This window comes from Dasypus novemcinctus, chromosome 16 (assembly GCF_030445035.2).
Source record: "Dasypus novemcinctus isolate mDasNov1 chromosome 16, mDasNov1.1.hap2, whole genome shotgun sequence".
Taxonomy (NCBI): Eukaryota; Metazoa; Chordata; class Mammalia; order Cingulata; family Dasypodidae; genus Dasypus; species Dasypus novemcinctus.
The window spans coordinates 52,701,297-52,727,658 of NC_080688.1; the positions used below are offsets into that span (position 1 = coordinate 52,701,297).

Sequence of the window (26,362 nt, forward strand, 5' to 3'; positions counted from 1 at the left end):
TTAAAGGAATATACACATTTTTGCAAATAAAGGCCACAGTACATTTCTGGAAATTTCATGGAAATTTAATGGTGTTTATCTCCATGCACATAAAGGAATGGAGGAATCTTTCATCAATTTTTACTCTATTTCTTTGTCACCTGATTTGTTTATAACTAGAATGTATTTATTTATTACCTATGCAATTAATTAAAAGAAAATAAAACTGCTTCTGAAGTAAAAAAAAAAAAAAAAAAGAAGGCATTTGAGTGGGACTGAAGCAGATTTCAGTACTTCTTCCCACACTCTCCACTTGTCACTCAGACTCAAGATTTTGAAGGCCTTAATCTAAGGACATAAAATCTGTCTCTGATTTTCCTGATATTGCAATCTCATCACTTGTAAGGTCGGGGACAGGCATGTGTGTACTTAATTACATTCTGTCTTGAACTTTATCTTGTTTTTTCAGTATAAATCTTAGTTACACTGTAAATAGGAACTATACTGAAATGAATTTTTTAAATTTTTAGGAAAAAGTCAGAGACTTTTCTATCTAGTTTATTGATTCTATATTTATGCCAGTATTCTTTCTATGCATGATAAAGTTTCTTCCAATTGTCAGAAAGCCACGAATTTGGGATGCAGCAACAGTCCAATATAGGAGCTAAGTTTTTTTTTATTTTCCTCATTCTTATATTGTTTTATGCATTTACTAGCCTTGTGACCATGGATGAGTCTTCCTCAGCAAGAAAGAAATAATAACTTCCCTCAATAAGGGAACCAGAGGAAGCAGAAATGAAGTGCTTTGGAAAAGCATAAAAGCACCATAGTCACATATTTTCTTTCCAAGATATTGGGAAGCAGGGTGCTGTGGTGAAAAAACATTGAGGTTTAAGGCTTAAGACCTGGGCTATGTCCCTGACTGGTTAGATGCTGTCTGATCAAAACAATGGATAATAAATGTTATTTGCATTTTATAGACAAGGACATTGAGGCTGAGAGGTCAAGCCACAAAACCAATTCTCTGACTCCAAGAATAGGTCTGGTTTAAAAAAAATGGTTTACATGCAAAACCCATTGCATGCCACTTGGCATAGCACTTTAGCAATTATCCTCTGCAAATGCCGAGTACAGTTTTAATCAATTTTGTAGTCTTAACCTACCACTTCACCTGCACTAGGATAGGTGAACACATAATTATGTGCCAAAACCAGGTTAGCCGCATAAGTGATGCCATCTGATTACGCCCACAGTGCAGTCTGTTGTCTAGGGTTGCAAAAGGACACATACGCTTATGCAGTGTCTATAACTGGCCTACATGGAAGGGCTGCAGGCTCAGACAGAACTACTGTTAAGAGTGTAACACATGAGGTTATATCATACTTAAGTTTGAAATATCGTCACGAGAGACCAAATGCTCAACTAGCTGATTAAAAAAAAAATTTATTGAAGTACATTACTCATACATAAACATTCATAAACAGTAAGAGTATAGTAATAGTTGTGAACTTACAAAACAAATATGCATAACATAATACAGGGCTCTCATACCTCACCCTATCACTAATAACTTACATTGTTGTGAAACAATTTTAACTAATAATGAAAGAGCATCCTCAAAATACCACTACTAACCGAAGTATCCTACATTTGGTGTTTCATTCCCCCAACCTACCCTATTATTATTATAATAATTATTATTTTTATATCATTTTTACATGAACATAAATAAGCAATTAAGTATATAGTAAAAGTTGTGAACTTACAAAGCAAACATGCATAACACCATGCAGGGGTCCCACACATCAACCCACCACTGACATGTTGCATTGTTGTCAGACATTTGTTACAAATTATGAAAGAATATCATCAAAATCTTACTACTAACTATAGTTCATTATCTTTTTTTTTTTTTAATTTTTTTATTTTTTATTGACTTTGTAATAATATTACATTAAAAATATATATGTGAGGTCCCATTCAACCCCACCCCCCCACCCCCCCTCTCCCCCCCCCCCCAACAACACTCGTTCCCATCATCATGACACATCCATCGGATTTGGTAAGTACATCTTTGGGCACCTCTGCACCTCATATACATTGGTTCACATCATGGCCCATACTCTCCTCTATTCCATCAAGTGGGCCCTGTGAGGATTTACAATGTCCGGTGATTACCTCTGAAGCACCATCCAGGGCAGCTCCATGTCCCGAAGACGCCTCCACCTCTCATCTCTTCCTGCCTTTCCCCATACCCTTTGTCCATTATGTCCACTTTTCCCAATCCAATGCCACCTCTTCTATGTGGACATTGGATTGGTTGTGTCCATTGCACCTCTATGTCAAGAGGAGGGTCAGATTCCACCTGGATGCTGGATGCAATCCTCCCATTTTCAGTTGTAATCACTCTAGGCTCCATGGTGTGGTGGTTGTCCTTCTTCAACTCCATCTTAGCTGAGTGTGGTAAGTCCAATAAATCAGATTGTAGGTGCTGGAGTCTGTTGAGGCTCAGGATCTGGCTATCACATTGTCAGTCCAGAGATTCAAATCCCCTAAATATATCTTAAACCCCAACATTAACTGCACCTCCAGCACATTAGCATGAAAGTCTTATGAAGGGAGATCCCATCTGAGTCCAGATTCATCACACATAAACACCATTTCCAAAGAGGGGCCATCTGCCCTGGTAGTTAACCCCATCGGCCATGACCATAACTCCCATGGGTCTCTTTAGCCCTCAAAGGAACCAATATCTGGGGGTTGTATCTGCTTTATCTGTCTCTCTGTATAGTTCATTATCTTACATTTGGTGTATTTTCCCCCCACCCCACCCCACTACTTTTTAAAATATATTTTTATTACAAAAGTTGTGAACTTAAAAAACAATCATGCTCATGTGCAGAATTCCCATACATCACCCCTCCACGAACACATCACACTGTGGGGAACATTTATTACAGACTATGAGATAGAATCATCATACTATTATGACTACGTCATTGTCCATAGCATATACTTGGCACACTTTTCCATACTTCCCCATTTTCAACAAAGTACATCTTTGGCACTTAATCTTACTGGGTATCCCTTGTATGTTATGCATTGTTTTTCTCTTTCTGATCTTAGAATTCTCTCTTTGTCTTTGGCATTTGAAGTTCTGATTAGTATGTGTCTTAGAGTTGGTCTATTCAGATTTATTTGGATGGGAGTATGTTGTGCTTCTTGGAAACGGATTTCTATGGGAAATTTTCTACCATTATTTCTCCAAATATCCCTTCTGCCCCTTTCCCCTTCTCTCCTCCTTCTGGGACCTCCATGACACATATGTTTGCACATCTCTTGCTGTTGTTTAGTTCCCTGAGACCTTGTTCAATTTTTTCCCATTCTTTTCATCATTTCTTTTGTATATTTGCTTTCAGAGGCCATGTCTTTAAACTCACTAATCCTTTCTTCTGCCTCCTCAAATCTGCTGTTATAGGATTCTAGTGTATTTTCAATTTCATTTATTGTGCCTTTCATTCTCATAAGATCTGCTATTTTTCTATGTATGCTTTCAAACTGTTTGTTGTGTTCCTCCAATGTCTTCTTAATCTCTTTAGCCATCTCATGGAATTTATTAAGGAGATTTGTTTGAACATCTATGCTTAGTTGTCTCAATTCATTTATGTCATCTGAAGTCTTATCTGTTCCTTTAATTGGGCAACATCTTTCTGTTTCTTGGTTTGGATTGTAGATTTTTGTTGGTGTCTTGGCATCTGGCTTACTAGATGTATTTATTCTGGGTGCAGTTTGGTTTTTATGTCCTTTCTCCCTTTCTGGCTGTGTAGTAAGAGCCGAGGATGTAGTTAGTGCTGTCAGCTGTGGGAGCGCAAGCTACCCACATTTCCCCAGGGCTGATGAAGCTTCTCTCATCTTTTTCCTTTGCCAGAGGTAGGGACAGAGCCACAGCCATGTATAATTCAATTCATGTAGGCCTAGACTGTTGTTGGCCAGAGAAAATGATGAAGCTTCATGCCCCTTCCTCCCTGCCTGGGTCAGGATGGAGCTGCAGGTGTGGCAATTTATGCTGTGTAGGTTCAAAATGACTGCAGTACCCAGGTAGACACCAACTATTCAGTCTGTGCCAGTCTAAGGTACCTCCAGTTACGTGGAGAGGCTGGCACAGCTGCCAGCTTTCTTCCTGCCAGAGGTGGTGCTGAAGCCTAGTTAGTGCTGCATTCTGATCTGGGTGGAGAGAAGCTAGTCACTGTGATTTTCAATCAGTTCATCTTCCCCTCACGCCAGAGACAAAGTCAAAAGGGCAGCTACCAGCCTCTTTCAACTTGGACAGGCTCAAACTTTAACTGTGTTTAGGGTTATACTTCAGTCAACTGAATTTACTAATCAGTAGCTTAAGTTGGTGGCCAACCATCTCCTCCTCCTATTTTTGGGAAATGGTTCCTTGAACTCCAGCCACAGAACAGCTCATGAGGCAGCCTGTCCCACCAGAATAAGATAATCACCGACCTCTTTGGCAACGATCAACTGAATTTAAGAAATTTAGGTAACAAATTACTTAGGAAGCACCCACTTCAAAGACTCCTCTATCCAGTACCTCAGCACTGATGAGAAGGAGATGCTCGTGATGGGAAGAGAGGAGACTACAAAAAATCCCATTTGTTTAATGCTCTAGTCTATCACAAGGGATTGGCATAAATTAACTGATTTAATCCTTTGAGAATCCTGAGAAGTGTGTACCATTACCCTCATTGTATACATAAGGAAACTGAAGTTCAGAGGTATTAAACAATTTCACAGGATTAAACTTAGGAGCAAAGCTGTGGACAGTAGCCTAGTGCTTTTTATTTTATTTTATTTAAAAATTTTTTAAAAGATTTATTTATTTATTTCTCTCCCCTTTCCCCCCACCCCGGTTGTCTGTTCTCTGTGTCTATTTGCTGTGTCTTCTTTGTCCGCTTCTGTTGTTGTCAGCAGCATGGGAATCTGTGTTTCGTTTTGTTGCATCATCTTGTTGTGTCAGTTCTCCGTGTGTGTGGCACCATTCCTGGGCAGGCTGCACTTTCTTTCGCACTGGGCGGCTCTCCTTACGGGTGCACTCCTTGTGCATGGGGCTCCCCTATGCGGGGGATACTCCTGCGTGGCACAGCACTCCTTGCACGCATCAGCACTACGCATGGGCCAGCTCCACACGGGTCAAGGAGGCCCGGGGTTTGAACCGTGGACCTCCCTTGTGGTAGATGGATGCCCTAACCACTATGCCATGTCCGCTGCCCCTAAGTGCTTTTTCAACCACATTCTCATAGTGGCTTATCATCTTGAGGGGTAACCAAAAGCATTTTAGGATGTTGAGAACAAAAGGACAATACTATGTTGTCCTTGGTCTATTAAGGTGACATAAATGAGAAGTAGCTGACTAGGCATAGCCATCCCCACGCTCCTACTCTTGTGACCAAGCATTTGCAAGCTGCCTAGAATAACCTGTAAAGCAAAGTAGGAGATATAAAAGCCAGATCCTCAGAGTCAGGACAGTCTACTCTAGGTAACTGTGATATGCCACAGATAAAAAATCCTCTGTGGCAGCTTAACTCTAAAGGTGAGTGTTGGGGATAAATCATATATCCCACAAAAGACATGTTCAAATCTTAATCCCATTGTTCCTGTGGGTGTAAACATTCTTTTGAAAATGTTATTATTAGTTAAGATGTGGCCAAACTGAATCAGGGTAGGTCTTGAATCTGTATGATTAATGGTCTTATAAAGACACAAGCAGTCAGAGAAAGCCAAAGAAAGAAACCAAAAGCCAGAACTAGAAGGGAAGACAGAACAAGAGAAAGGTCACTCTGTGATGGAAGACTGGTATCATCAGAATATGACTGATTTTGGAGAAGGCAAGGTGTTGCCATTTTGATTTTGGAGATCTTACTTCATTATCTGCTCATAAGGTTGAACATTTGTTGGACACTATTCCCAGACAGTGTGCATAACTTTGTGCAAACAATAGGCTTTCCTTCTGAAAATCTGGAATTTTGATACATGTTTGGCAGAGAGTAGCTATCTATATGGCTGATCCAGGATAAAAGGTCTGGGCTCCTAGTTCAGAACAGCTTCTTAGTTAGACAAAATTTCATACATGTTGTCACAACTTGTTGCTGGAGGAACTACATTCATCTGTGATTCCCCTAGGAGAGGACTCTTAAATGCTTACACTTAGTTTTTTCCTGACTGCCCTATATACATCATTCCCTTTGCTGCTTTTGCTTTGTATCCTTTTGCTGTAATGAATCATAGCCATGAGTATGACTATCTGCTGAGTCTTGTAGGCCTCCTTTCAAATATGAAAGCTGGAGTGTTCTTGAGGACGTCTGGCACATTTGTTTTATTCCTGATCTTAAGGGAAAGTGTCCAATCTTTCACCATTAAGTATTATGCTAGTTGTGGGCTTCTTATAGATCAGGTTAAGGAGGTTCTATTCCTATTCTTTTCCTAGTGTGTTGAGTGTTTTTATCATGAAAGGATGTTGGATTTTTTCAAGTGCTTTCTCTGCATCTGAGATGAATATGTTATTTTTGTCCCTAACTGTATTAATATTTTACATTAATCAATTTTTAAAATTTAAAATGAACTACACATTTCTAGGATAAATCCCACTAGATCATTGTGTACAATCATTTTTATATTCTGCTCAATTAGGTTTCCTAGTATATTTGAAGATTTTTATTTCATATTCAAAAGGTATATTAATGCATAGTTTTCTTGTGATGCCTTGTCTGGCTTTGATATCAGAGTAATGTTGGCCTCAGAATAAGTAGGATCTGTTCCCTCCACTTTCAGATATTAGGACATTCTTTAAATATTTAATGGAATTCACCAGTTAAATTATTGGCTAGGCTTTTCTTTGTGGGAAGATTTTTGATTATCAATTCAAAATCTTTGCTTATTATAATTCTATACAGATTTTCTGTTTAAGTCAAGTTTGGTAGTTTAGGGCTTTGTAGGAATTTGTCATTTCATTTAGACTATCTAAGTTGTTGAAATATAATTGCTCATAATATTCCTTAACAGTCCTTTGTATTTCTGGAAGGCTGGTAGTGATAATCTCCCTTTCATTTCTGATATTAGTAATTTGAGTCTTCTTTTCTCTTAGATCTTAAAAATTTTAAAAACTTTTGGTTTTGTCAGTTTTCTCTCTTTTTCTCTTCTCTATTAATTAATTCCTGCTTTAATGTTTATCGCCATCTATCTGCTTGCTTTAAATTTCAATTGCTCTTTTTCCAGTGTCTTAAGGTAGAAGGTTAGATTTTGACATCTTTCTTCTTTTTTAGTATGTTTACAGCTATAAATTTCCATCTCCATACTGCTTTAGCTACAAGCCATAAGGTTTTGTGTTGTGTCTCATTTTCATTAATCTCAAACTATTTTCTAATTTTCCTTATGTTTTTAGAAGTCACATTTGGCTGTTTAGGAGTGTTGCTTTATTTCTGCATATTTGTAAAGTCCCCAAATTCCCTTCTGTATTTATTTCTAATTTCATTTAATTGTGAGGACACATTTTATATGATTTCAATTCTTTCAAATTTATTTTGGCTTATTTTATGACCTAAGAAATGGTCTATTTTTGAGAATGTTCCCTGTGTACTTGACAGACTATGAATTCTGCTGTTCCTGGGTAGAGTATTCTATGGATATATCTTATGTATAGTTGGGTTATAGTGTTTCTTAAGTTTACTTATATCTACAAGGAAATACTTGTTGATCTTCTGCTTAGTTCTATTCTTTACTGTAAGTAGTGTACTTAAGTCTCCAGCTGTTACTGTTGCTGTTGCTGTTACTGTTGCATGGTCTATTTGTCTCTAATAATGATTTCTGTTCTAAAGTCTATTTTGTCTTATATAATAAAGGCATTCCACTTCTAGTTCTATTTCCATGGTATGTCTTTTTCATCCTTTTACTTTCAACTTATTTGTGTCTATGAATCTAAAATGTGTCTCTTTTAGATGTATATATTGGGATCATTTTAAAAATCCATTCTGTCAATCTCTGCCTTTAGATGAGAATGTTTAGTTCATTTACATTTAATGTAATTACTGAAAAGCAGGATTTATGTCTGTTGTTTTTATTTTGTATGCCTTATGTCTCTTGTTTTTCTATTCACGTATTACTGATTTATTTTGTGTTTACAATTTTCTGGTATACCATCTTAATTCCCTTGTTTCTTTAACTAAATTAAAAAATATTTTCTTAGTGGTTGCCTTGGAGATTATAATTACCATTTTATCAATCTAGTTCAGATTAATACCAACTTAATTTCAATAGTATACAAAAACTTAGCTCCCATATAGCTCTATATTTCCTCCCATCTCTGTACTATTTATTGTCACAGAGAATGATAGGGAAGATTGTTATTGGAAGGCTATTTAGGGAAGCCTTCTTTGAGGTGGTATTTAATTAGAGATCTGAGTGAATGAGGGAGAGAGATATTCAAAGGTTCAGAGGAAGATAATTACAGATGGAGGATCTAGCAAATTTGTAAGGCCTTGAAGCAGGAACAAGCTTAGTGTGTTTATGGTACTGCAAGAAGCCTGCTGTGGCTGAAACAGAGTGAAAATTAAGGTCAGAAAGATAGACTAGGGCAGATAATTCTGGGACTAAGGGATAGACTACGGCAGATCATTCTAGGACCTGTGGGTCATCATACAGAATTTGGATTTTATTATAAATGTAATGGGAAGGCATTGGCTTGCTTAGACTGCTTTTTCCTGCTTGGTTCTCCTGCTCACTCTCACTGTCATCACGTCCTACGGGACAACTTCCTTAACTTCCGAGATAAGGTCAGTCACCTCCTCCTGTGTTACCTCTGAGCAATAATAGATTATTGACTTTCTTTCACATTTCTAGAGCTCTAGTATATTATTTAAACAGGCTGTGTTTTTTCATCTCAGTAGTCCCAAAGTCTAGCATAGTGGTGGGTACTAAATAAGCGTTCCATAAATAAAAATCCTAACACATTCAATGGTGCAAACCTTGCCTCCTTTTGATCACTTCGGGTTCTATACACGTTGGCGTGTTATAGTTGTAGTCGTTGCCCTGGGAGGTTGGCTTGCAAGAGTTAAGAGTTGGGGTTTCAAGGATACTTCCTGGGCCAAGGATGCCTCTCGGGAGATCCAACCACCCAGGTGCCCGCCGTCTCCTCTTGGCTGTTTTTTCCCCACACTTCCTGGGCCCTGTGGTGGGACATCAGGAGTAGGTGGGTGCCTCCCAACACTACTGGCAAACACTTCCCGGGCTGAGTCACGCACCGCCTCTCCCTCTTTCTTCCTTAACAACGGAAGTCACAGCAGCGAAGCCCACTCTGTATACACTGTCCAGCGTTCTGCCGCTCATCGGCACCTCACCCCCCCGACTTCACTTTTCCTTTACTCCACCTCCCTCCCTCGCCGGTTCGCACGTTCCCCCATCTCTCACTCACCTAGAATGCGGGTGATTCCGAGAGTCAGTTTCTCCAGGTGCGGCTTGCTGCCGCCCAGCAGCGGGGACTGCTTGTCCTCCATAGCTCGCTTCCCGGCTCCACGCGCTGCCGGGAGAGCTGCGCGGACCCCGGAGGAAAGCAGGGCGGGACGAAGGAGGGCAGGACCCCGCCTCCGCGCCTCAGCCGTCAAGTTCGCGGCATGCTGGGAGTTGTAGTTCTCGGCGCCTGAGTGCACAGCGGGGCGGAGATGTGGGGCCCGGATTTGTCTGGGAGCAGTAGTTCTGTGGGGCGCTCGTTTCCGCGCCCCGGGCCTGTCGGGCCTGAGCTCCACAACACGCGTCCGGGACGAAGCCTCTCCGGCGGCCGGACCCTCTCGTCCAGCCGGAGCCGACAGCGCAAACGGGGGCGGGTCTCCGCGCCGTGCGGCCAATTGGGACTGAGGCTGGAAGCCGGGGCGGGGTGTCCCGGGAGCGACGCCCCTAGTGGCGGTTGTTTCAAGATGGCGGACGTGGCAGCCCCCTCCCGCCCCGACGCTGCGGCGTTCTGGACCCGGGACTGTATCCTTTGCCCGTCTGGCAGGGGGCGCCGGCACCCTCCCTGGTGCGGCGCGGAGCGAAGGGTCATGTGGGATTCTGAGCGCAGAGAAGCTTCGTGCTAACGCCGGGGGCGGGGACGTCCTGTCCCTCCCCTGTCTAGGTGCCGGGCTTTCCCCTTGCTGGGGTATTAGCTGGCAGAGAGCCTGAATCGGTCTCCAGGCTGGAATTTCCAGGTGTGGTGTCAAGAGCACAGACGTTTCTCAGCCCTCCTTGGCGATGAGCTCTGGAAAGGTGGCCTAGAATCTGCCTGTGATGACCCCAGCTCTACTGAGTCTGTGCAGAGCGAGCTTGTGGTCGAGGGAAAAGTGGGCGTTGGCTGGGCACGGAGCCTTACTGTTGGGGTTTAGGAGTGTCCTTAAACTGCTTGTCGGAGTTCGAGTGGCCTGTCGGTGATGATGTATTTTCATACTGGGCGTTGAGAATGTGGGCCTTGGTACACTGGCATGGATATGGTGGTTCTGGTTACAGAATAAGGTGTGAATCGTTTTGCCTGGAAGTTGTGTGGGTTTATATGTAGTTTGTGGGTCACCACTGGCAGGGATTGACGTTCTTGGGTGGTTTTGCAGTGGAGAAGCTGTGGAGCTTTTTAGGCTGGTGGTAATAGTCCCAGTTCAGTTCCTGTGAGATGTTTGTGTGACAGGAGGGGTTCTTTCCCTGGGGTTAGGGAAACTGCTCCAGCCTGAGCTTTGTTTCTGATAATTTATTTCAAGTTTACTTCATGTTCTAGTGATGAAACATTAATGGGATGGATGGTGGGTGGCAGTCTGTGATAGCATTGTTTGAGGCATTACTGTTACTGCTGGCAAAATCATTCTTTGGGCATTCTGTTTAGCTCCCAGTGAAACTTGTTTTATCAATTCCCAGTACTGAGTTACTAATACTAGGATGAGAGTGTCATGTCTTGGAGAGAGGGATATTTTTGCATTTGGTTCTGCTCAGTATTTAGTGTTATGCTCTTACTGACCATAATTACCACCTGTCTCTGATAGGCTGGTGAGAATCAAATGAGATCATGTACATACACTGTGGTGAAAGCACACTAGTCCACTGTGGAAATTAACTATTTTTTCTTTAAACTATCAATAGGGATGCGAAGGTAGTATGTGCATTGGGAACAATTGGGCCAAATTAGACAGTTAGGAAGTTGGGATGAATCTTTTTTTCGTGAAGAACTGCCCCTGCATTCTGGGATTTTGATAGTGGAAATAGAGGAGATGCTTGAAGATCGTTAGCTTCCAAGGGTTTTTGTTTTTTGTTTTTTGTTTTTACTGTTATTTTTGTTATCGACCTATGTGCTTTTTTCCCCCCCTTTTATGACCACTGGTCATTTTCTGACAAAAGAAATGGTTGAAGGAGGGGGCAATCTGTTGCAGTGGGACTAATTAAGTTTATTTACTGGTTTGTGCACTGAACCTATGCTCTTGACATAGATGTCCTGTACTCTGACTTGTTCATGTAGTTATATATCTTTCTATTTTATGTGAAAGTCATATAACCTACCTTATATTTTCTTCTACCCTTAAAATTAATGTAAAATACTCATCTTCCTGTTGAAAGTAAGGAGTCAAAATTGTGTGTGTGTGTGGAGGGGGATAAAAAATTGTCGAAAATGTGGTGATTACATCCTATAGAAATTCAGATGTATGAAAGGAATTGCAAGGTTATTAGTATCACCTCACTTCCTTCAGCCTATTCCCATAATGAATAATTAACACAAAGCCTCAGATATTTTCATTTTACATTTCCATAGGGCATAAAAGCAATGGCAAGATGTAAATTTGTTATTATTTGCCAAAAAGCATGGTAGTTATGAATCATTTGGTTTTAGTAATGTGCCTTTGGATCTTGACCTCTTGTCACATTGGTAACTTTCCATACCAACACAGAACCTTTAAAATAGAACTTTAAAAAAAAAAGATCAAAAGATGTGCCTATGATCTGGTATTCTTTTCATGCTACTGTAAAGGGATTTCAATGCTTTGCCTAAAAATTAGAGAAATGTGATTGAGACATTCTCAAACCTAGATGTTTCCATCATATGAAGACAGATTATCTGACTGAATGTCACTTTTTAAAAATAACCCTTCTTGTGAGTTTGTGCTTCCTGCACAGTATGATTCCGCAGTGCTTTTCTGCACAAGGTCTGTCACAGTACCTAATATGTAAACGTATGTTATGTTGTCATAGAGGTGACACATAGAACCCAATATTAGGTTCAACATACACTTGATATTTCTTTGACTTTCCCATAATATATACTTTTGTTGGGAAACTCTGTAGCCACTGTAGAGAAGCCAGGAATGAGTGAGGGGAAGAGCAGTAGGAAATGAAATCAGAGGTACTAGGGTTGAGGTGAGAGACAGATTAAGCAATGTAGGCCCTCGTAAATATGTTGGCTATTAATCTGAAAAAGTCATTCTGACTGCAGTGTGGAGAATAGGCTTAAAGGGGTCATGCACAGAAATGAGAGACTAGTTAGGAAGTTTTTGCAACAGTCCTGGTGAGAAAAGAAGGTGACTTGGGTCATTGTGATAATGTTGGTGATGGTGAAAAGTGATTGGACTATAGATATATTTTGAAAGTAGAGCCAACAATTTTTCTGAATGTGAAATATGAGAGAAACAATAGTCAATAATAACTCCATGCTTTTGTCCTGGGCAACAGGAAGAATGAAATTGCTGTTTACGGAGATGAGGGAAGACTATGGCAGGAGTAGGTTTTGGAATGAAGGTTAGAACTTCAGTTTTACACTGAATTTATGCTGAATTTGAGATATCTTTTATATTTGATGGGACTTATTTTATTTTTTAATTTAAAAGTTTTAATTTTGAAATACTTTCTAACTTACAGGACAGTTATAAAAATAAACCCCATACAGAGTTAGGGCATAGGCTCCTATTAGAGATTAATTTGGCAGATGTCAGCATATTGATATAATTAAAGATATGAGACTGAATGAGATAACCAAGGGAATGAGTAGATGGTGGAAAGGTCCAAGGAGTGGACCCTGGGACACACCAAGATTTTGAGGCTGAAGCCAAGTGAAGAAGGTATTTCAAGGTGAGTGGTCACCTATGTGAAATGCTACTGACAGCTCAAGTATAAAGAGGCCTGAGAATTGACAACAATATCGAGGCTGTTGTAACTTTGTTAAAAAATGACATGAACTTGGTTGGTGGAGTTGAAGCTTGACTAGGGAAGAATCAAAATTAAATGGGAGAAGAGGAATTGGAGACGGTGAATATAAATAGCTCATTTGAGTTATGCTATAAAGGAGGATAAACATGGCACAGGAGGGGAATGAGGGTCAAGAGAGATTCTTTTTTTTCCTGGAGAAAAAGAATTATTACATGTTTGAATTTTAATGGAAAAGGTTTAATAGAAAAAATGGTTTATTCAAGAGAAAAAGGAAAGACTACTTGGAGTAGTATCCTTGGGTAGAAAGAAGGAATGGTATTTATACTGTAAAGAACGGGGTTGGCCCTAGATTGGAGCACTAACATCCATAGTTTAAAGAGGGAAGGCAGAGTATATTGGCAGAGATGCAGAAAAGCAGGTTAGGTATGCTGGTGCAAGGTCTCTACGATTAGTTTTCTTAAAAAAATTAGGAAGCAAATACTTAGATGAGCGTAAGTATGGGAGAAATGGTATCAGGTTTGAGAAGAGAGGAGAAAGTATGAAATACCTATTTGAGCTTCCAAATCAGGGTGCACCTGAGTGGGGACCTCAATTTATGGTCTCTTCCAGCTGGTAGCAGGCTCTTTAGTGAAAGGAAATGGTATAAAGAAGTGCAGTTTGTTTTCCAGGACTTGAGTTATGTGAATTTTCTATAGGTCATTCTTGGCGAATATTCTGAAAATTCATCTTTACTTTATCTTCTACCTGTACTGTGTGGATCATGCCTTGAAGCATTGTCTTGGCTCCCGCCTTTGCCCCCCAATACTTAATTCCATGTATATATTTTAAACTGCAAATAATTAAACATTTATTAAGCACTGACTCAATGGATGCTCAATAGTTTATGCAAGTGCCCTGTGCTAGTGCCAAGGAATAAAAAGAAATGAATCAGTTTTTGTTGTTGAAGAGCTTGAGCAATTTCATTTGTAAAGCTGTGTTTAGTTTGGGTATGAATTATAGAAATTCTGTCTCTGTTCCCATTAGTTGCTCTCAGTTTCCTTGGAGTAGGGGGTTCTAATTTTTTTGTTTGTTTACTTGCTTTACATGCCTCCAAAAACTTTCTGGCCTCCAACCCTGATGCTTGAGGCAATTTAAGGTTAGGGGCAACCCTGATGCTTGAGGCAATTTAAGTTCTAGCCAAAATCTTGGAGCTCTAATAATGTAAGTGTTCCTGCAGAGTTGTTAGAAACTATCTGGCAACTCAGACGATAAGCTCCATCTTAGTACTTCCAAATTCCTAATAGAGATTCTAGGTATTCCCTGAAAAGAACTCTCCGTTAGTTGATTGAGACTGAGCTGAAAAATATTGGCTTCTTGAACATGTTATTAAATCCACTCTTTTATTCTTGCCTTTTCCAGGAAGGACATAGTTGATAATTTCCTTGTCCAAAATTTTTGGAAAATAAAACATTATTTTCTAAAAGAAGAACAAGAAGCTTTTTAATTTTTGAGATCATTTGGAAAAAAATGTTTAGATACTTCCTTCCTGGAAGAGTAGTTGAAGGTTATAAAATGGTGGGCATATCTGCATTTAGATATAGTTCTGTATAAGATTTTTGCTCTAGAAAGAAAGCTTGCTTACTTTTTGATTCTCTTTATGCAGCAGTGCTATGATCTTAACTTTTCTAAATTTCTCCTTTTGAAATTCAGAAGTTTTTTTTTTCTTAATTTCTTAAATAGTTTTAAAATAGCAGGGCTTCTTGAGACATTTCATGAATGTACTGCAGATGGATTAAAAAAACACCTTTGCATTTGTATGATTGACTTACCCTCAGATAGTGTCTGTTTTTCAAAGCTAAAGTCCATCTAGGAATTATTTATTCTTATACCTAAAACAAGTTATCAGTTCTCCAATAATCAGCAAACTGGAACACTTAATTCCTTGTTCGTAAAAGGAAAGGAAAAAGAAAGGAGTCCTACAACAGAAACAGAATGTATATTGTAGGATATCCCACTTGGGAGAAAGTGGTAAAGGTTTTATGGAATACCAAAGTGCTGCCAATACAAAGTACAAGAAATCTGTTGGATTTTATATGGGGATTTTTTGGGGGTAAAAATGTACAGTTCCAAGGCAATGAAAAGTCCAAATGAGGTACTGTAAGAGATGCTTTCTCACCAAAGTCAGTAACTGTTGATCCTGGTGTGTTGCCATGTGGTAGAACAAGATGGCTGCCCATCTCTGCCCAGGTTTCAGCCTGGAGGGTGAGACTTTATGCTTCAGTGATCCTGTAGCCCCCTCTCTGCTGGCATAGGGCTTGTTTCTTTCCTGGCCTCCTAAATCAGTCTCTGCTGGTCTCCGTTCTCTATTTCAGCTGTAAGCTGTCAGGCAAATGACTCCTCTCTCTCTGGGCGCCTCAGCTGTTCGAGCTTCATCACATGGCAGTATCAAAAAATGGCAGAGCTCTCTCTTCCTATGTCTGTCTGTCCTGAGTGTCTGTTTATATCAGACCCAGCAAGGGGGACGGGACTTAAATTGAGTCCTGCCTCACTGACATAGTCCAATGAAAAGCCCTACAGCAGGGAAACGGACTTTGGCCCAGTGGTTAGGGCGTCCGTCTACCATATGGGAGGTCCGCGGTTCAAACCCCGGGCCTCCTTGACCCGTGTGGAGCTGGCCATGCACAGTGCTGATGCGCGCAAGGAGACCCTTGCCACGCAAGGGTGTCCCCCGCGTGGGGGAGCCCCACGCGCAAGGAGTGCGCCCGTGAGGAGAGCCGCCCAGCGTGAAAAGAAAGTGCAGCCTGCCCAGGAATGGCGCCGCCCACACTTCCTGTGCCGCTGACGACAACAGAAGCGGACAAAGAAACAAGATGCAGCAAATAGACACCAAGAACAGACAACCAGGGGAGGGGGGGGAATTAAAATAAACAAAATAAATCTTTAAAAAAAAAAAAAAAAATCCCTACAGCAATGGGAACCGGTAACCTAATCAAAGCCTTCTCAGTTGAATTTAATGCAATCAGAGGTTAACTCATCCAGAGTAATAGATATGTTTACAAACATAATCTTTCTCATTTTCGAATTCATAAAATAGTTTCAAACTGCTACAAAAGCCTACCAAAACCTTTATACAAACACATAATTGTGGATATATAAAAATTAATTTTTAAAATATTAGTTGCATTACATTTAATTGAATTACTTTGCTTTCTAGTTTCTTTTTAAAAACTATAAACTCCAGGTCAAAGGAAATTACAGATTATAGCAGACGTACAGAACAGAAACAACATTTGGATACTGGATAATCCTTTATAGTATTTTCCTTCATGTCCTCCTATATAGTTTCTGATGAAGAACAATCAGTTGTATATGTTCCAGGTATGGCTGTTTCTGTTAATTTGACAAGCTTCCTTTGCGCCTTAGGTATTGGGAGAAATTACCCATTAGAACAACTTTACAGGTGTAATTGGAGATTGAACAGTCCATCAGAACCAATTAAAGTTTGAAATGTGGTTCATCTTATGGACTTGCTGGACAAGTTAGGTTTCGATGAACTTGTAGAATACTTCATGTATTAAGGGGTAAAGGGATTCTTTTCTTATTTTTTTACGTTATGAATAATAGCCCAAGTTTACTATTCCAAAGAAAAGCATGAAAACTTCTTGTTACAGGATTTATGTAAGAGATTCTTTAAAGTTTACTGGTTGTTGTTAGATGAATAGCGACTGAACTTTGAAGTCACTCTAATGAATGTGAAAAATAAGATCTTTAATTTCCCCCAAGTTAAGGTATCTATGCTATGTTATTTATTGGCTTTAATGTGACTCTGAACATTCACAGCATCTTTTAAAAATATTTCAGTTGAATCTTTAATGTATTTCTTTAAAACAAACTTTTCCTGATTCACTACTTAACAGAGTTTTAAAATGATTTTTAAAATTAGAGTTTTCCCCATCAGTCCCCATAAAATAGAGAATATCAAGGAAATTTTTGATGGGGGAAAGTTTAAGAGAATAGCAAGATATAATTTTGAAATCTTGTTTGATGGAAATCCTTAGGAATTTCTGCAGAAGGAAATATCAGATCAAGACACAAGTTGATGAGTCCAAAAGCTGACTTAAAACTTAAGACTTCCAGGATGGTTTCTTCTTCCATCTCCATGGAGTCTTTTAAAGGAGCAGGAGATTCAGTAGATCAACAGGTCAGTAATTTCTTATTGTTTTTCTTATTCTCCAATCTCTATAAATCCCTTTTTCTGTGTTGTTTTGGAAGGATAGAAGAGGCCTTGAAAGTACATTAAGTGATCTGTAAACATTATGATAGGTAGTGTTTTTTAAAAGATACAGAAGATTCTAGGATCTTTTCGTGATCCTTGGTATGCCTGTAAAGTTTCTAGATTACTCAGGGTTTTGCTCCAAAAAATTTAGCCTTCTTTAAATCTTAGCTAAGAAAAATATATTATCTTGGTATATCTCAAAAGACTTAAACCTTGATCTATGTGGAGGTAAAGTAAATCAAATTGGCAAAAATAATTTTTTTGCTGGGTATCGTTATTCTTATCAATTAGTTGATGATACATGGATCTTTATTTGTAAGAAAGATGCGTTATTGAAAGAAAATTACACTGCATTATTTTTATTTCCTTCATTTAGAAAGTTAAAAATCATAAAATCTCTTACTTTTTATAGACCAGCCATTGATTTCTCCCTCTTCTTCATCTCTGTAATAGTGTCTATGAACTCTTTTGGCATTGTTGTATGTTACAAGCTTGTTTTAGTTTAGGCTTTGTTATATTTTGTTTCCCCTAACAGAGGTACAGTCAGGGCTTTGCCTACTATGACTTGGGGCCAAATCCCACTTGCTGTTTTATTGAAATACAGCCAGGATCATTCTTTTACATATTGTCTGTGGCTGCTTTTGTATTGCACTGGCAGGGTTGAGTTGTTACAACAGAGGTCTTATGGCCCACAAAGCAGAAAATACTTTCTGACCCTTTACAGGAAAAGTTTTTCAACCTCTGATCTGTGTTCTTGAGGATATTTCTAATATCTAGTTTGTTAGTGATTTTGCAAGTTCTTATAAAAAATTGAAAGTGTTTTTTCACATAATGGTTTGTTTTACACTGAACAGTAGGCATCTTATCCAAAAGAGGATTAAGTTCTTATTTTTATGATTCTAATTTTATCTCCTTTGTTGGCTTATTAGAGATAAGTCTTTGTTAGGTTATTTAATTTGCTTCTTTAGGGTTTATAGAATACATCTTCAGTTATCACAGTCTATTTTCAAATGATATTTTCCTACTTCACCTATAGTTTAAGAAGCTCTCAACAGTATATCTCATTTCTTCCCTCCTGATTTTTGTGATATTATTGTCATACATTTTACTTCTATGTATAATTCCCAAAACATATTGTTATTACTTTTGCTTTAAATAGTCAACTGTGTTTTTTAAAAATTGAGATATTATTCCTATATAATAAAACTTCCCATACAAAAAAATCCTTTTAAAAGTGATTTTTAGTATATACAGAGTTAACCATCCATCACCACTATCTAATTCCAGAACATTTTTCATCACCCCAAAAAGAAACCCCATACCCATTAGCAGTCACCCCGTATTCCCTAACCTTCTTATCCCCTAACAACCACTGATTGACTTCCTGTTTCTATAGCTATGTCTATTCTGGACATTTCATATAAATGAACTCCTACATCATGTGACCTACTTCTTTCATGTAACAATGTTTTCAAGATTCGTTCATATTGTAGCATGTTTCAGTACTTCATTCTTTTTTATGGCTGACTAATATTCCATTTTATTGCTATACCACGTTTTATTTATCTGTTCGTAATTGGATGGACAATATAACACTTTCCACTTTTGGCTATTTTGAATAATGCTACTATGAACACTTGTATACAAGTTTTGTGTGGGCATGTCTTTTCAGTTCCCTTGGATTTATACCTAGAAGTGGAATTTGCGGGTCATATGATATTACCCTGAATTTAACTTTTTGAGGAACTACCAAACTGTTTTCCAAAATGGTTACACCATTTTCTGTGTAAGAGATTCCAATGTCTACACATCCTTGCCAACACTTGTTATGTCCGTTTTTTTGTATGTAGGTGCTCTAGTAGATGTGAAGTGGTATCTCCTGGTATTGATTTGCACCTTCCTGATGACTATTAGTGATGACCATCTTTTCAAGTATTTGTTTGACCATTGATATATATATTTCTTTGGAGAAATGCCTATTGCAATCCTTTTTTAACTGGGCTGTCTTTTCAATGTGGAGTTTTAAGAGTTTGTTATACACTCCAGATAAGACCGTTATATCTGTGATTGGTAAATATTTTATCTCATTCAGTGGGTTATTTTTCACTTTGTTGATGGTGTCCTTTGAAGCACATATGTTTTTAATTTCGATAAAGTCCAATGTATCTATTTTTTTCTTTTGTTTCTTATGCTTTTGGTTTCTAGGCATACAGAGGAAGCCATCTCCTAATCCAAGGTCACAAAGATTTATACTTATGTTTTCTTCTAGGAGTTTTGTAGTTTTAGGTCTTAGCAATGATCCTTTTTTTTTTTTAGGTACCTGGGATTGAATCCTGGGATCTCGTATGTAGAAGCTGGTGCTCTACTACTGAGCCACATCAGCTCCCCTGAGTTGGTTTTTTCATTTGTTTGCCTGTTGTTTGTTTTTCTTTGTAGGAGGCACCTGGGACTGAATCCAGGACCTCCCATGTAGGAAGCAGATGCTCAGCCGCCTGAGCTACATCTCCTTCCTCAGGGATCATTAATTTTTGTGAGCCAGATTTCTGATTTTGTTTTTCAGCTGCAGAAACAATTACCATATAATAGGTTGGCTTAATGACAGAAATTTATTGGCTCATGGTTTTAGAGACTAGAAGAAACACTTCCCAGGTTGGCATCTTCTGTCTGGTTGGCAGTCTTAGGTTTTTCCATCACATGGCAATGCATGGTAGTTCCTTCTCCATTATCTTCTGGGTTCTGTTGACTTCCAGCTTTTGGCTACTCCCTGTGGCTTCTTTCTTTCTGTGTCCAATTTCTTTTGCGTATAAGGACTCAGCCATATTGGGTTAAGTCCTACTTTCTTTTAGTTTGGTCATACCTTAACTAAGAGCATCTTCAAAAATCCTATTTACAAATGGTTTCACAGCCACAGAACCGGGGATTGAGACCTGAGCATGCCTTTGTGGGGGCCATGATTCAAACCCCAACAGTGTCTACCTTCATCGTTTTACATATGGATGTCCAGTTGTCCCAGGGCCATTAGTTGAAAGGACTTTTCTTTTTCCATTGAATTGTTTTGGTATTCTTGTTAAAAATTATTTGGGTTTATTTCTGGATTCTCAATGCTATTCCACTAATCAATCTATAGTTCTATTCTTATTGCAAGTACCACACTGCTTTGATTATGTAGCTATGCAGTAAGTTTTGAAATTGGGAAGTTTTAAGTCCTCTAACTCTGGTCTTCTTTTCAAGACTGTTTTGGCTATTCTGGGTTCCTTGCATTTCCATAGGAATTTTGGAATCAGCTTGTTAATTTCTGCACAAAGAGCAGCTGGGATTTTGATAGGTATTGCATTGTATCTGTAGATCAATTTAGGGAGTACTGCCAACCTAACAATATTATATTTTCCAATTTATGAATATGGCAAGTGGGATGTCTTTCCAGGCCTTCTTAAATTTCTTTCAATGATATTTTGTAGTTTTCATTACCAAATTTTGTACTTCTTTTGTGTAAATTTGTTCCTCAGTATTTTATTTTATTTTTGATGCTATTATAAATGGAAATATTGTCTTAATTTCATTTTGAATTGTTCATTGCTAGTGTATAAAAATACAGTTGAATTTTGTATGTCCATCTTGTTTCTTGCAACCTTGCTTAACTCATTATTAGTTCTAATTTTTTGTGTGTGTGTGGATTCCTTACCATTTTCTAGGTATGAGATCCTGTCATCTGCAGATATAATTTGTTTCACTTCTTCCTTTCCAACCTGGATGCCTTATATTTCAATTGTTCTTTTGAAAAAAATAAAAATAAATGATAAAATGCCTTTTAGATTTACCCAATGTTATGGGTTGAATTGTGTCCCCCAAAGAGATGTGTTCAAGTCCTAGCCTCCAGGGACATGAATGTGACCTTATTTGAAGATGTGACTAGTCAAGATGAGGCCAAATCCAATATGACTGGTGCCCTTATTAGAAGAGGGATATTTGAACATAGGAACAGGAAAAGACTAGGGAAGATGGGGGCAGAAATTGAAGTAATATATCCATAGGCAAAGGAACACCAAGGATTAAGGGAGCCAGGTGACAAAGGAGAAATGAGATTTCCAGAGTCTCAGCCTCAGCATCACAAAACAGATCATGGAAGCATGGGTTTAAAGTTGACAGTAGCATAACAACCAATACCAATTGAATTGTATTGTAAATATACCACAGTTTATTTTCTAGTTGATAGTTTTGGTGAGAACCAGCTCAGCAATGGGTTTGCTCAAAGGGAAGGTGACATAGAACTTACAGAAATAAAGGACAAAGAGAAACACAGAAGAGGAACCAAGGATGGAACCAGGGGGCTCACAGCTTCTGGAACTGAGAGCCTCAACCCTAGTTTCCTCATCATATTTATTAGGAACTCCAAAGCAGCTCTTCGTTAACAGCACAGCAACGTTTACAATAATTGGGGACAAGTGCAACAAATAGGGAATAGGTAAGCCAGTTTCCCGCAACATAGTTTGAACCTGTCCAAGCCGGAAAGAGGCCAGTAGCTGCCATCTTAACTCTGCCCCTGGCATGAGGGGAAGTGGGGTGGGCCAAAAATCACAGTGCTGGTATCGACTGGCTTCTTTTCATCCAGGTTAGACTGCAGCTCTAGCATAAGCCCCAGCCCCACCTCCAGCAGGGAGGAAGCTGGCAGGCCCTGCACCAGCCTATCCGGGTAACTACAGGTATATTTGGCTGGCATAGACTAAATAATTGGAAGTCTACTGGGGCAGCTGCAGGCATCTTGAACCTGCATTGCATAGATTGCTGCCCATACCTGCAGCTCCATCCCCACCCCAGGCAGGGAAGATAGGGTGTGAAGGTTTATTAGTCTCTCTGGGCAACTACAGTCTAGGTCTGCATGACTTGGATTATTTCACACAGCTGTGACTCTATTGCTATCCTTGGCAAAGGGTAAAGTTGGGAGAAGCTTCATTAGTCACTGGGGCAAAGAGGGCAACTTGAGCCTCCATAGCTTATAGCATCAACTGTACCGTGACTTCTACCAGCAGGAGAGAAAGGGCAGGAAGCCCTAAAGTAAAGAGAAAAACTGCACCCAGAATAAATACTTGAGTAAGCCAAGACACCAACAAAAAATTACAGTCTACAACAAGAAGCAGGATGATATGGCCCAGTTAAAGGAACAAGATAAACCTCCAGATGACATAAAGGAGTGGGGACAACTGATCAGATGTCCAAACAAATCTCAATAAATTCAATGAGATGGCTAAAGACATTGAGAATATTAAGAAGACATTGGATGAACACTAAGAATTTGGAAGTGTACATAGAAAAATAGATCTTATGGGAATGAAAGGCACAATAAACGAAATTAAAAATATATTGGATGTTTAGGGGATTTGAATCTCTGGACTGACAATGTGATAGCCAGGTCCTGAGCCTCAACAGACTCCAACACCTACAATCTGATTCATTGGACTCACCACACTCAGCTAAGATGGAGTTGAAGAAGGACAACCACCACACCATGGAGCCTAGAGTGATTACAACTGAAAGTGGGAGGATTGCATCCAGCATCCATGTAGAATCTGAGCCTCCTCTTGACATAGAGGTGCAATGGACACAACCAATCCAATGTCCACATAGAAAAGGTGGCATTGGATTGGGAAAAGTGGACATGGTGGCTGATGAGTGTGGGGAAAGGCAGGAAGAGATGAGAGGTGGAGGCGTCTTTGGGACATGGAGCTGCCCTGGATGGTGCTTCAGGGGCAATCACCGGACATTGTAAATCCTCACAGGGCCCACTGGATGGAATGGGAGAGAGTATGGGCCGTGATGTGGACCATTGACCATGAGGTGCAGAGGTGCCCAAAGATGTACTTACCAAATGCAATGGATGTGTCATGATGATGGGAATGAGTGTTGCTGGGAGGGGGAGAGGTGGGGTTGAATGGGACCTCATATATATATATATTTTTAATGTAATATTATTACAAAGTCAATAAAAAAAGGAAAAAATAAAAATAACTTAAAATTCAAAAAAAAAATATTGGTATCATATAATAGATTTGAGGAGGCAGAAGGATTGGTGACCTTGAAGAAATGTACTCTGAAGGTGCACATACAAAAGAACAGATGAAGAAAAGTGTGGAAAAAATTGAACAAGGTCTCAGGGAACTAAATGACAGCAAGAGACATGCAGACATACTTGTCATGGGTCTCCTTGAAGGAGAAGAGGAGGGAAAAGGGGCAGAAGGAATATTTGAGGAAATAATGGTAGAAAATTTCCCAGCCCTATTGAAGGACATAGATATCTGTGTCCAAGAAGCACAATGTACTCTTTTCTTAAAAAAATCTGAATAGACCAACTCCGAGATGTATACTAATCAGAATGTCAAATGTCAAAGACAAAGAGAAAATTCTGAGAACAGCAAGAGAAAAGCAATGCATAGCATATAAGGGATACCCAATAAGATTAAGTGCTGATGGAGGCAAGAAGACAGTGGTGTAATAAATTTAAGATACTACAAGAGAAAAACTTCCAGCCAAGAATCTTATGTTGGGCAAGATTGTCTTTCAAAAATGAGAGCAAGTTTAGAATATTCACAGATAAACAGAAACAGAATTTCTAACCAAGAGACCAGATTTTCAGGAAATACTATAGGGTATGCTAGAGCCTGCAAAGCAAAGACAGTAGAGAGGGGCCTGGAAGAGAGTCTAGAAATGAAGATGATATCAGTAAAAGTAACAAAGAGTCAAAAAAGTGGTGAAAATAAAATATGACAGGTAAAACCCAGATATTCAGGAATAACTTAACCAACGATGTTAAGCACTTGTATTCAGAAAACTACAATTCAATGTTAAAAGGAATCAAAAAAGTCCTAAATAATTGGAAGAACACTTCATACTCATAGATTGGAAGACTAAATATCATTAAGATGTCAGTTTTACTTAAATTGATATACAGATGCAATGCAATCCCAATAAAAATTCCACCAGCATTTTAAAAATAAATTGAAAACAGGATTATCAAATTTATTTGGAAGGGTAAGGTGTCCTGAATAGCCAGAAGCAACTTAAAAAGGAAAAGTGAATTTGAAAGACTCATCTCCATACTTTAAATCATATTACCTAGTTAACAGTGGTAAAAACAGGATGGTCTGGTATAATAACAGTCACGTAGACCAATGGAACTAAATTTATGGTTCAGAAACAGACCCTCACATATTATGGTCAAGTGATTTTTGACTAGCCTGTCAAACCCACATAGCTAGGGCAGAACAGTCCATTCAACAAATGGTGCTGAGACCCCTAGATGTCCAAGGCCAAAAGAAGGAAAAAGGATCCCCATCTCATACCTTATCTAAAAATTAACTCGAAATGGATCAAAAACCTAAATATAAAAGCTTCTAGAAGGAAATGTAGGAAAATATCTTCAAGACCTGGTGGTAGTTGGTGGATTCTTAAAGGAGATAGGAGGAGGACTGAGATGAACTACTAATGTTTATAATGTATACAGCAGTTTTAATTAGCTTTACTGTAAAAGTGTGGAAATGTACAGAGTGGATGGCAATACATAGTAAGTTACAGTCAGTTTATAAATGGGGATGTGGCTGAAAAAGGTAGTGTAGGGATGTAAATGCCAATTGACAGAATGTTAGAGAATACTCTAGGAACTTTGTAAGAGTGTCCTTTGTTAGCTAGTGCACATGTACATAACTATTAAGGTGATGAGAATGTGGAGAAGCATGGGAAAAATACAACTGGAGTGACCTAGGACTGTGGTTAGCAGTAATAATGTAATATTCTTGCATCGATGCCAAAGATGTACTGTGTTGATAATGGGGAAGTATGGAAAATTTGTGCCAAATGTACACTATGGATGTGGTAACAATTAGATAATATCTTATAGTCTTTAACCAATGTTCCACCACAGTGTGGTATGTTGATAGAGGGATGTTGTTTGGGAATTCTGCACATATGCATGATGGCTTTGTAAGTTTACAACTTCTGTCATAAAAATATATTTTAAAAATATTAATAGGGTTGGTTGGGGGGAAAATACACCAAATGTAAGATAAGGACTATAATTAGTAGTAAGATTTTTACAATATTCTTTCATAATTTGTAACAAATGTCTCACAACAGTGCAAGGTGTTGGTGGAGGGTTGATGGATGGGACCCAGGTATGATGTTATGCATGTTGGCTTTGTAAGTTCACAACTTTTACTATACACTTATTGTTTATATATGTTCATATATAAATGATATAAAGATAATAATAGGGTGGGTTGGGGGAAAGTACTGATTAGTAATAATATTTTGACGATGCTCTTTAATCATTAAAAATGTTTTAACTACAATACAAGTTATTGGTAGTAGGTTGAGGTACAAGAGTTCTGTATGATGTTATATGTTTTGTAAGTTCACAACTATTAATATACACTTATTGTTTATGTTTATGAGTGATATACTTTAATAAATTAAAAGATATTTTTTTAAAACTGAGGGAGACATTTTTGTAAGATAAGCAATAGGATAGTACCATGGTTAAGAATATAGACTCTGGAACCTATGTTTAAGTTCTGATTCTGCCACTTCACTACCACAATCCTGGGCAAGATATATATCCTGTAAAATAGGACCTATCTAATAACATTGTTATGAAAATGAAGTGGATTAATATGTGTAAGGTCCTTAGAGCATTCCTGACATGCAATAAGAAAAAGATATAAGTATTAGCTATTATTATTATTACCCCTTGCTCTAGAATCCTTTGGATTGACCTTTAGGATATTTTGGATACTTATAATACCTCTGATGCCAACCTTACGCAACCTGGGGTTTAAAAAAGTTTCTTGAAATTGGGTCTTTATGTCTTCCATTGTATTTGTTTCTATGACATTCATCAAGAGAATGTTTGCCTAATATTCCCTAATATTTAAGCAGGGG

General features: G+C 38.7%; 2 protein-coding genes across 2 annotated transcripts in view; one reads left to right on the top strand and one right to left on the bottom strand.

Annotated features, from left to right (window-relative positions):
* Positions 1-9,566, bottom strand: part of TPGS2 (tubulin polyglutamylase complex subunit 2) — a 60,176-nt gene extending 50,610 nt beyond the window's left edge. Inside the window, exon 1 of the mRNA XM_004473930.4 lies at positions 9,446-9,566. Within this exon, the coding sequence (XP_004473987.1) occupies positions 9,446-9,527 (82 nt within the window). The 5' untranslated portion in view covers positions 9,528-9,566. The remainder of the gene's footprint in view (positions 1-9,445) is intronic.
* A 126-nt stretch (positions 9,567-9,692) lies between these two features.
* The window catches only part of KIAA1328 (KIAA1328 ortholog), a 403,146-nt gene continuing 386,476 nt past the window's right edge, over positions 9,693-26,362 (top strand). Inside the window, exons 1-3 of the mRNA XM_058277168.1 lie at positions 9,693-10,002; positions 16,501-16,536; positions 17,217-17,359. Of these exons, the coding sequence (XP_058133151.1) occupies positions 9,693-10,002; positions 16,501-16,536; positions 17,217-17,359 (489 nt within the window). The remainder of the gene's footprint in view (positions 10,003-16,500; positions 16,537-17,216; positions 17,360-26,362) is intronic.